Source organism: Phaethon aethereus (assembly GCF_964289735.1).
Source record: "Phaethon aethereus genome assembly, chromosome: 3".
NCBI lineage: Eukaryota > Metazoa > Chordata > Aves > Phaethontiformes > Phaethontidae > Phaethon > Phaethon aethereus.
The window spans coordinates 110,261,803-110,273,785 of record NC_138576.1 but is presented as its reverse complement, the minus strand read 5'-3'; the positions used below and the strand labels follow the sequence as shown (position 1 = coordinate 110,273,785).

The window sequence follows — 11,983 nt, the reverse complement described above, 5'->3', positions numbered from 1 at the left end:
ATGAAAGAGGGAAGAGTTTTAAAAAAAAATATTTTTTGAGAATTACAAACAGGTTTCAATATTAAATTCTGCTCTTGTCTTCCTTCCCCTACGCATTAGAAAACCCAATCAATATGCAGCCACCATCACAATGTTAAAAATGCATTCAGGGTAGTCGGCTGGTGCCTCGAAACAGTACAGAAGCACTCAAGAAGATAGTTTCCTGCAAGCTGCAGACTGTACTGGCAGTCAGTGTAGGACAGACACAGCATGAAAGAACAGCTTTGTCCTTGTGAAACACACACTTGGCTTCCAGGGCACAGGCTGCTGCATCTCAAGAGGATGGAGAGCTGGGGTGCAACACATGGGAGGCTAAAACGCTCTCTGCAAGGCTCAGGTGAACTGTGCCCTCAGAACAAGACATGTTTGTTCATTCTTACTACTCCTCTGGCTTCTTGCCCCTACTGCTCCAATAGTTGCTATATGCCTCTTGGAACATGTTTTTGCAGGGAATTTTGGCCTTCAGTTTGGTGCAGATAAGGAAAGAGCCCCCCATCTTCCGATGAAGAGAGTACGTCTCCTCTGGCGGAGGGATAAGCCGATGCTTCAGCATGACTGGGATTAAACCATGGATCTTTTCAGTGGTGCTTTGGTTGCCGAAATCGAAAGGTTCCTCAGACGCAAAAGCCTCTCCCAGGATGAGGACAGCATTTAAGTGGGCATCTTCCATTTCCTGCCCGAAAGGAAAGAGGCATAAGTAACATCGCTAGCCATCTTCACCACCAGGGAGGAAAAGAGGAAATGCTAGTGCCAACAGCAGCAGCTCAGGAGACATACCTAGTCCAACTCACAGCAAAAGTAACCTCCAGCCCCCAACAGGCTGATGAACATTTGGTTAATATAGTTTCAAGCAACTAAACCTTCCAGAAGGCCATGTGCCCAGTCATGAAACTTCAGCAGTCATCACCCACTTCCTGGGGGAGTGACAGTGGGTTTGGGGCTGGCTGTATCATTGTTGCTGCTCCCGCTCTGACCAAAAGGAGGTGAGAGAACAAAAGCTAAAACCTTTTTTGCCCTTCACCCTCCTCCTCATCAGCAGGGCTTTCAGACCAACATTGGCTTTTACCACATCAAGAAATCTGGGGAAGTCCACAGGCCCACAACAAACTTATCGGTGGCCACCACTAAAAGCAGACCCTTCTGCTCCATACCTTGACTTCATAGCCAGTGAGGAATTTCATTTCGATGGACTTCTTCAGTACTCTCTCTCTGTCCATGTCAGCAGCTGCCTTGATTACCTGAATAGGAGGAACATTTTCAGGAGAGCTAGGGCATGACTGAAAAATGTTTTGAGTACACAACTACTACATAGGCTACAGGTACACGTGCTGCCTGCTCACTTCCTTGCCTCTGCCCTCATCTTCAGGGGTCTGCATGTTAGCCAGTTTCAGAGCTACTGGCAAAAAGGCACAGCTGCTGGCTCTCCAGTGCTCTTCCCAGAAGGGCTACATATAGCCTAGAGAACGTAACTGACATCAGAAAAGCTTCACAAATCAATCAGCCCCTCCCCCAATAAAATTATGAGCCAACTGTGAGAAACTTTAAGTGATGTCTGCTGGCCCCTGCAGCTCCATTTATCAAGTGCAGAACATGGTGATCACCAAGGAAGCACAATATAACTTCACATAAATTTATCAGTCTGTAAACGAGTTAGAAATCACAGGAAGAGACAGTGAACAGAACAAGCAATTCATGCATACCCTCATGTAAAAAAAAAAAAAAAAAAAAAAATCACTGAATTCTGAGTGCTCCACTGCCTGAGTCTCCCCGTAAGCAATATTATAGTTCTCCATATTTGTCGTGCAATTTAAACATCCAAGCTCGGGTAGCCAGAGTCTTGCAGCAGACGTGCCGAAGGCTATGGTAGGGATGAAACAGGAAGAGAGATCTCTCTCTTGCCTCCAGCCCTGTTTCCCCCCCACACCCAAAGTGGATTGAAGTACAAAGTGATACAGCTAAGAAAGAAGCAGAATTTTGAAAACACTCTAAGACCCGCAGTGCAGCACTCTAGGAGACAGTGCAAGTCCTCACCTCTATGTAGACATCTGTGAACTTCTCATCAAACCCTCGTGTTGCTCCAAAGTCCAGCAGGGCCACCTGGAAATGGACAAACCTATTGCAGTGTCAACCCCTCAAGTGGAGCCTGACCTTAAAAAGACTCCTGCTGTCTTCAGGAAGCTCAGCTAGCTGGAGAGCCTTTCCACTGCAACTCAGCTTCAACCTATCTATCTCCTTTATTCCCCGACAGCAGCACAAGCATTTGCGCTACTACATGGCAGAGGAGGTATGGCCTGTGTTCACATTGTCACATCTGCTCAGCTGATAACTCTACTCAGGCTTTCTGTGTGGGGACAGAGCAGCACGTTCCAACATCGACCTCAGGGATGAACAAGCAATTCCATCTGACCTGCAGAGCACAAGCAAGCAGCCAAACCAACAAGCAGGACATCTGCAATTGCTTCCCCAGGCACCCTTATCTTCAGCAGAGCACAAAACAAGAGCATTCAACTACAGAGATTTGGCTCAGGAGCACCCTGGTAGAACACTGCCGGTTGCAACTTCCCACTGACCAGCTTCAAAACAGACCCTGAGGCAAAGCAAGTAGCTGCGACTGGATCTAAGGCCAAAGATAGGCAGACAGCCAGGGTTACAGGAGCCCTGCTCTCCTACCCAGACCAAGTGACAACAAGTGGCAAAGGGACAGATTTCACTATCCTACCTGCCCAAGGCTCAAGGACAGAAATTTGAGAGAATCTCAGTAAGGGCTCATTAAGCTCTGGGAGTGGGGAATAATCAAAAGCTGGTGAATACCAGCCCTTGTACAGGCAGAACAGCAGCTGCTTGGGCTTACCTTGTGCGACTGCGGGTCGTAGAAGAAGTTTGACCAGTTCGGGTCAGTCTGCATGTACTTGAACTCAAACAGCTCCCGCAGACACAGGACCAGGATGTTGTGACAGATCTTGAAAAGCAAGGGGAGAAAGAAGCAAGTCAAGAGGGCAGTAAGCTCTTCTCACAGGTGTAATTTACAGCAGGCAGTAGTACACAGGGAGCACATCACCATGCTGGCAGGAACTATCTGCTACATGCTGCAAAACTCCTGAAGAGAGGGAGTTTCAGCAACTCCCAGCCCACACCTGCCAAGGGACATCCTTATCAGACAGCACAGATGCCATGCAAGTTTTACATCAGCCTGAGCTCAGCCTCAAGATGTGCCTGCACAGAGGCTGCTACCCTGTACCTGGCAGCTGAGAACAGCAGGCTCCAGGGGTCGTCCAACTGCATGTGTTACTTGTGTCCTGGTCCTGCCTTTTACCTGCCCAGCTTTGACTACGCACTTGGTTGTTGCTTTGTGAGCAAAGGAACATCTTCACAGTGCAAAGAGGGATCCAGAAGCTAGCCTACCCTGGTGGAAGGTCCTGCAGGACCCTAGCCAAAACAAAGACAATGCAGCTCACGGGAAAGGAGATGCAGTTCCAGGGCAGTTTTACAATAAAGGCCCAAAGAAGCTAGAGGAGAGTCTCCTCCTTTAAAGCTGCCAAACAACATACGGAGCTAGGTCCAAACCATTACTGAAAGAGGTCTTCACTAGATACACACACTCACCATGTACTTCTCAACAAAGTCTTCTGCTGGGCTCAGCACTGACCCAGCTTGAGGGAGGAGCAGCAGACCCACACCTTGGAACTGACAGGCAAGGGGGAAGCAAGAGTAGCAGTGCCTGAAGAGCCCACTGCTATATTACAGACTGCAGCAGAGCTTTTCTGTGAGGATATTTAAGCTGGAGCCTGTTTAGCAGAAGAACTACCAGCCTCATTCTGCCCCTCTTCAGCAAAACTGAGTGAAACACCATCTCCAAGAGGGAGGGAGAAAAGCACCAAATGCAAGCCAGACCCTGCTACAGGACACTGCCATTTGTGTCAGAAGGCTGTGGGTCAGACAGGCCAGTCACTTATAGGAAAGAAGGGCTGCTCCTGCAGCAACAAACCACCTCACAGCCTTTTAAAAGTAGCCCTGATGATACAGCAGCTCAGAGGACAAGCCCTAAGAACAAACGGCTCAGGGGTCACAGGGAGCCAGCTCTGGCATAGCTCCAAGTCCAGTATGGCACTGAGATCTGTTTATCTAGAGGAACATACTCTGCCCTCTTCCCCAGTGACCTGCTAACAGCTGACAGCTCACACCAAGACAAAAAAAATTAAAAATCCAAATACCAGGACAGTTATTTCTGCTACTAGAGCAGCTGCTTGTCCCACCACAGCACTCCAATCCCTTGCTATATTCAGCACCACCGCCTACCCATCCCCACATCCCCCCTCCTGTTTACCAAGAGGTACTTTTCCAGCAGCCCAGTGCAGCACAGGTCAGTCCCGCAGGAGGAGATGACACCTAAATGCTTGCACAAGGGCAGGAGAGGATACTGCACTCCTGCCCCAAAAAGCAGCTGCAAAACAAGACCCCTCTCCCCTAGCTGTCAATCCCTCCCAATCTTAAGGCTGTCAGAGAAACAGGGCATCTAAGAGTTACACAGCTAGGCTACCTCACCTTCAGCCACCATTGCCATTCACTCCTCCACACCCTCCCTGCTGAACGCTGGCACCTGCAAGGCCTAGACCAGCCTGAGGACACTCCACCATCACTGCCAAATTCCCTACACGGAAATCTTCGAGAGGCTCCAGACAGGCCCCAACTCCAGCCCTGCTTTGCACTGCTCAGGGTTTGCCCTTCCACAAAGCCTCCCCTGGTCTATCAGTCACCAGGCAAGCCGAGCATGCTGCTCTGAGCCAGGGGAGAACCAAGACCACCCCCACAGTACCTCATTTCGAATCTCCTGGCTCAGTCCTACAGCTTGATCCAAGGGGAAGCCAGGCACCAGCTCTGTGGTCAGGACATGCTTGCTGCACAGCTCATCCACTATTCCTGGGACATAAAAGAAGGGGTGGTCTTTCAGCAGCTCCCTAGGGGATAGAGAAAGAAGAAAAAAAAGTTAGGAGCCCTGAGAACAGACGGGCCCCTCCGCAACACCTCGTGCAGCACACAGCCCCTTCACACAACCTCTCCCCACACCCTGGCTGAGGCTGCCAGATGTTTTCCTCAGCAGTTACAGTAGGGATCAAGTCACCAGAAACCAGGCCAGTGACTTACAGCTGCTGCTGGCTTCTGAGGTCACATCTCCTGCCACAGCAGTGACATTAGGAGGGCTCCAGGCTGGAGCCCCCATTAAGGGGCACTGGGCTCTTTTGCTCACCCCGCTTTGCTTCAGGGCCAGACTACACACATGGAAGAAGTGGGCCTTTTCCAAGGGGAGCAATGCCACAGCAGCAGTTCTGCAGAGGGGCAAGAGGGGCACCCAGCCTCCAGCTGCTCTCCCTAATCCAGCCTTCGTGTAAAAATAATCTGGACCCCACTGCTACAGCAAGCCAAGGGAGCCAGCAGTGCTGGTGGCATTAATTGATGTAAGAGAGCTGAACTGAAAAACCTCCTAAAGGGTGGGAGAAGCTTATAACAGGCTGACATAAGAGTACACAGAACAGCACTGTGACCCGGCCTCAAGGGTTACTGCAGTACCTTCACACGTGGCAAAACGGACAAGCTCGCACTGAAGGAGAGAGGATATGCTATCACGTTTCAGCTGACTGAAAACATGCCTAGCTGAGACAAGGTGGTAATTCTAGGGGACAGCTCAGGCCACAAACACACACCACCCTTCCCCTCTGCTACATCCCAGGGCACAGCATCCATCTCCCTGCTGTCCCTGAAGTTAAGCAACCTCTCCTGCATTTCACATGCACGTACAGAGGCAGGAGGGGTTGAAGGCAGTGGTGTGAACCTACTGGAATTTCCTTGCGCAGTCAGCCTCTCTCTGGTAATCACACTCCAGGGCCAGCTCTCTGCTCAGGACTTCAATCAAATGTTCAGGGAACAAACCTGAAAGTCAAACAGCAGAGAAAAGCGTAGGCTTAGAAAAAAAGGACGGCCTCAGGCTCAGCTTGCAGAGCTGCAGCTGAGGAGCAACCTGCTATCCAGCCAACTCCGAGCTGAAGAGTACAAGAGGCCCCAGAGAGCCAAAGAGTATTTCCAACTAGATACAGGTTCTGCAGGTAATCCCAGACCAAGGCTACACAGCTGCTCCTAAATCAAGGTACATCCACACCACTCTTGTACAGCTGAGCTCCATCCTCCCCAGCTCCCACCCCACAGCCCAAGCTGTCTGTTCCTGGTACTGGCATGGCTGTGCAGAGACACACACCAAGGAGTAGAAGCACCCAAACACTAACCTGGGTAAAAGTAGCAAAAAAGGCTCCAAACCATATCTGCCTACAACTGGGAGCAGGCACTGCCAGGCTGAAGCAGTCAGCAGGACTAAAGCTGTGAACTGCAGCAGCACAAAGCCAGGGCCTGAGTTGCCAAGTCCAGTCTTCTCAGTCTTGGAGCTGGAAAACTGATCTACTCTGGGGCCAGACACGGCTGGGACTGCAGCAGCCTGTGCAGGGCCCTGCCCAGCCACCACAGAGAACAGTCCCAGATTTTGTCAGCACCCAGCCTGATTTTAAAGCAGTATTTGTACAGTCCCACTAAGATTTACAGCTGCTGCAGACAGGTATTTGGAAAAAGGAGAATGCCACATCCCTGTGGGAAAAGGGACTTATCCATGTGGTGGGACACCAAGCAAGCTCCAAGTCTGACAGTTCTCCACCTGACTACAACTCTGACTGGGAAGAACAGAAAATGGTAGGCATGGAGGGCTACAGCAAACATGGAGAAGAATGAGTTCTGTGAAATGTATCAGAAAATAACAGGGACAAGGCAAGATTGCCCATGCTTCGTGCCTAGGAAGCCATCAAGAGTGAGTATACCCAGGCACTTTATACTTTGCCAGGAGTCCCTATGGGTCCTCCACTATGAAGAACACACAGAGACAAATGCACATTACTCTGGCAGGTGCATGCATATACATGGCCAGGAAAAACCAACATGGGTGCAGTTCCCATCCCACTGAGTGGACACTGGAGCAGGTACACGCCCAGCAAAGGCAGTGGCAGCTCTGCTGCAGGAGAGGGGAGCAGAGCATTGTTCCCCAAGTTGGCCCTGCACCCACTGCCCACATCTACTACCTCTCCTGCTTTCTGCAGAAGATCTGCTCCTGGGCAGACTTAGCAATTCTTAAGTCCTTTTCACTGTTTCCTCAAGGCTGTTTCCTTCCTCCAGTCTATGGAGAAAAGGATGCAATGCACTGCTCGTAAGGGGTTGGCAGAACTCAACATGTGCCAGCAGGAACACAGAGCCTGCCAAGGGTCTCTGTCTTTACCTTCAGGGAGAATATTGCTCATGCTCAGGACAGTCATCAGGTTGTTAACATCACTGTTGATGCTCTGGGCGACTCCGGGGTACTGCAGGACAGAATGGGAGAGCACAGTGTTGATGAGCAAGATAAAAACACCTTCCAGCTCAACATCCACTGACCCCCCCAACACAGCCACCTATAGCCTGGCAATGAACCAGGGCATACCTGAGCCACACAGCCCTCCTCTGAAAGCTTATTTCAAGCCCAGCATCTAAAACGGGACAGATAGACATGCTAAGATGCAGCTTGCAACCAGAACAGCTTATTCAGATCCTCTGACAGAGACTCTTCCAACACATGAAAGGTTCTCAAACACACAATTCCCACAACAGCTATCACAGTCAGTCACTTCCTTACCACAGCCAAAAGAACATGCCACTGACAGGCCCAGTGTTTCACACACAGCAGCAGCAGGGCAAGCGGTGAGGCCCCAGCCCAGGCCTGGCAAAGGTGCCTCCTTCTGTTCTCACCTTGTCTGTCTACAAGGGAACCAGCCTACACTGCTGTGGAGCAGAATGTGTGCTGATGCCACAGGCTTAGCTTTCTGTTGCTATTACCTTGGCCTAACTTCAGAGAGTACTTTGGATACAAATGGCTTTAAGACGACAACACCAGTCCCCATCCATGTTGTTTCTAAAGTGTCCCCACTTTACAAAAAAGACCAACCAGATGACCAGCTTTCCACAGGACCCTGCTCAGTAAGCAAGGGACCTCACTCCTTTGGATTATAAACCATGCTGTACAAAGAGTTTCAGCTCTAGAACTTAATTCTGTTAGAAATGCCTGCTTGAAGTTGCTGACAGCTTTAGTGTGAGTTGAGGAATAGCCTCCTGCATCATCAGACTGCCACTGCTCAACAGTTAGTGCCTGCATGCCACTTAAAAATTCTTTAACCTTTGGGCTGTGGCCAGAAAGGGGCATATGGCATGTGCACATCCCAGAGAGGGGACTGACCTGTGGAGCAGGTAGGACCCTCGCATATAGCCCTAAAAGTACAAGCAGTCCCTCACCACTGTTATCCCCAGGCTGCAGAGGTATACCTATAAGACATCTCCCACTCAACTGGAGTCAGAGACTGGCTCAAGCTACAAAACCTTTTCTGTCTTTCCCCTTTGCTTGCACTAGGCAAGATATTGTTGGACCAAAATTTTCACTTGCATTAAAATGTTTCTTATCTGTCTAGCAGTAAACGTACTTACGCAGCTCCCCTGACCTTCTATGAGGCACAGACAAGGCTGGTCTGTAAAGCTCACCTGGATTTTCATGGCAACTTCTTTGCCATTTTTCAAACGTGCCAGGTGAACCTGACCAATTGAAGCAGCAGCAAATGGGCGTTCTTCAAAGGACTCCAGTTTATCCCTCCAGTTGGGGCCAAGATCATTGTTCAGAGTTTTCTACAAATAAAAAGAAAGCATCAGGGTATGGGAAACAAAAAATTTAAGATTTTCCCTGTTGGAAATGACGTTCCTCTAAGGTGACTCACACAGCCTGTAGCAGTTCTGAGTGCCTGTACCCTGCTTTCTAGATTGTCCTCCCTTCCTCCTTACTGCACACCATCACGAGGAGTGGTCCAGCCACCAGTACTCCCCTAGCACTAAACATGCTGCTCAGATCTGTGTGAGGCTCTGTTGCTCTAGCCTAAAGCACAGGTCTTGAGCACAAACACTGCTGCCTTAGCAGTGCAAAAATCCCCTTTTTGGTGCCACTTGGTGTCTTCCAGAAAGTGAGCACATAGTTAGATACTTCTCCTCTTTCATCATGCTGCCAAGCTGAAAAGAAGCAATTCAGGCGTGCAAGAGTGACTCTCTTTAAGGTAATATTGACAATTAAACATCACAGCCTGCTTTAACAGCTTTTTTTGCTACACTGCCAGACTGCCATATTTAAGTTCTGGCTCTGCTCAGTGTCTTTCAGAAAATAGGTAGTGCTGGCAATTCCTTTTGCATCACCCTTCACATCTTAATTTACAGAGGGAAGTAGAGAGAAAGAGAGAACATGTACATTGGGGAAAGCAAACTTAGTTTGCTTCATTCTGGCTCTTCTTGATGGTGGGTTAGATTTAACCCAAAAAGGACGGACAAAGTTGCTGTTAATTTTCCATCAGACTAAGCCTTATAAGTCTATTTCTAAAATGGGATGTAGGCACTTCTAGACACTGACTTAACACCCATGAGAAAGACAAGAGAGAGGAAACAGAAGAGGAGGCTACATTCAACAAAACCCTATTATCATATTTGCATGCAACACCCTGTTCCATCGGCATAGTCTCAGGACATTGCGTTTCAGGTCCTGTCTGAATGCGGTCTCAGGACCCTGCATTTTTCCCCTCTGTCTAGAGCTGAGTTTAAAGGTTTTGGAGAGAAAAGGCAGCACATAATTGAAAGAAGGAATCAGAAGTTAGCCACAATTGAAAATATGCAGCATTATTGAAAGAAAACTCTTAAAAATCCCCATCCACCTCCCTTACTAGGGTATGTCACAGGTGACACTTATTCTGTTATTGTCCCTCCTCCCCGGATAAGCAAGAAGGAATAGTCCTCACCATCATCTGCTTTATCGGCATGAAGTCAGCACTCTGACGTACACGCTCAAAAATCCTCTGGAGATGGGGGTTGATGAAGGCATCATCTGCCAAGGGAAAAGCACAGGGCAGTCAGTGCAGGCATTCTCCAGTTCTTTTTCAGCACATAAAGAAACATGCACCTGCATTCAGACAAGCCAGGTTTTCCTGCCCCCAAGCATACCCCAGTGAAGGTTCTGTAAGTAATTCTAGTTCAGAAACTCTCCAAACCCAGAATTAGCACCTGAGACGCACCTCCGGAGGCATCACACCTTTAGAAATGAGCCAAAAGTCCTGTGCACGAGTATCAAAACAAGGGGAAAAAGCTCCTCCTTCCTTTTTACTCTTGCAAAAAAACCCTGTATATTACCCCAACATCTCCTAAGCTACCCTCCTGCTGCAGCAGGAGAAAGTTTCTGTGCACCCCCTCCCAATTACCAAGGGAAATACAAGTATGGGTATGCTAGAAAGCATGCCAAGAAACTTCTTATGCTTTGGAATCAAGCATCAGCTGTCATAGTGTTCCCTGGCTTTGTCCAGCAGCACTGCTGAGAGCAGTGGGCAGCTCTGCCCAGCACAGAGGCTTTTAGTGTGATGGCAAGTTGCACAAACCCAAGAGCAGAGTGCTCTGCACAGCCTCTGTCACCCACCAGCCCACCTTCTTGCTGACAGCAGTACAGCATTCAGGCCTAGGAGAGGCCACTGGGTGATGGAAACACAGGTCACAGAAGGAACTCTCTGGAGAGTCATCCCAACACTCCCAGGTTCATGGTGTGGTATAAACCAGTTCATTTTAAGGGGCAGCAACTTCTATAGAAAGCTGTGCAATGGTAAAACACCACTTATGCAAGTATTGAACTCTTGGAGAAATCAGGAATCAGCATCTGCTACTGTAAATAACCACCCAAATGCAAAGCAACTACAAGTGGGCAGAAAACACAGCCGAGCCAAGAGTAAGTTATTTTAAGAGCCAGAAGGATTTAGCAAGCAAGTATTTACTCTCATAAGAAAGAGGAAGGGATAGGGCATCTTGAAAGATATAGTCCTCTCCTTTGAGCAAAGGCTTCTACAACAGCACAGAGAAAAGCCACCAGTTCTGGCAAACTTTTCATTTCATAAAGACTTATGGAGAAATTAGATTTATCTGCTGCTCTCCCAACACTGGAAAAAAGTCCAAGCTACCAGCCTTAATCTTGAGAACACGCACTTGTGACATTCAAATAAAAATCTATCATTCCTCTGCATTTACAAATGCACGTACACCTGTGAGTCTATCCCAGGAAACAAGAAACAAACAGCTACCTTAAGAGCACTGTTCTGGAAAGAGGGGTAGAAAGGAATGACAAGGAAAAGATACATAATGCAGAGACATGACATTAACACTCAGCATTTTTTAGAAATTCCCACTGAAGCCATGAGCAGCATTTAAAACTACTAACAAAATCCCACTGTGGAATCAACAGGAGCTCATAAGAGGAGCTCCCATTCTGTCACTGCAAGACAGAGATTAACAGGCTTCTCAGGAACAGTGAGTAAAACTCCCGTTGTGACGTTATAACCCTGCAAGAAGGCTAGACATTGCATTTGCATGCACATTCCAAACACTGAAAGAAACTTCTGCTCTATCATCAGTGGTGTATCACTGCCAAGCCTCTGAACATTACCAAAACTATTCTCAGGGGTATGTGAAAATACTAGCCACCATGCTGTAACATGATAACCTGCACCTCCTAGGATGACTGTGCAGAAAGAGAATGGACCTCACTAAAAGTGACTCTTGCTTCCAAGAAGTCATTTGTGTCAAGGTATCAGGGTCTGCCACAGACATTTAGGATTAACTTCTGTTATTTTGCTTACTGCTGACATCCAGTAAACTCACAAGATTATTTCAACCTTTAGTCTGAGAGGGCATTCTTAACTGGGGCTGCTTGACCACCACTTTGTTCATTAGTGCAACACCAAATAGCCAAGAAACCTGCAAGTCCAGGTTGACTGTACAGAAACTCAACAGCAGTGTTAAAAATCAGTCATGCTGCGGAGGC

At 48.4% G+C, this 11,983-nt stretch overlaps 1 protein-coding gene across 1 annotated transcript in view; it reads right to left on the bottom strand.

Annotated features, from left to right (window-relative positions):
• Positions 1–418: 418 nt before the first annotated feature.
• COQ8A (coenzyme Q8A) overlaps positions 419–11,983 on the bottom strand; it is a gene marked incomplete at its 3' end in the record, with an annotated part of 33,926 nt that continues 22,361 nt past the window's right edge. The window contains exons 6-14 of the mRNA XM_081997069.1: positions 9,924–10,009; positions 8,635–8,775; positions 7,346–7,427; positions 5,871–5,964; positions 4,853–4,994; positions 2,891–2,998; positions 2,071–2,136; positions 1,191–1,277; positions 419–712 (exon numbers count right to left, since the gene is read on the bottom strand). Of these exons, the coding sequence (XP_081853195.1) occupies positions 419–712; positions 1,191–1,277; positions 2,071–2,136; positions 2,891–2,998; positions 4,853–4,994; positions 5,871–5,964; positions 7,346–7,427; positions 8,635–8,775; positions 9,924–10,009 (1,100 nt within the window). The remainder of the gene's footprint in view (positions 713–1,190; positions 1,278–2,070; positions 2,137–2,890; positions 2,999–4,852; positions 4,995–5,870; positions 5,965–7,345; positions 7,428–8,634; positions 8,776–9,923; positions 10,010–11,983) is intronic.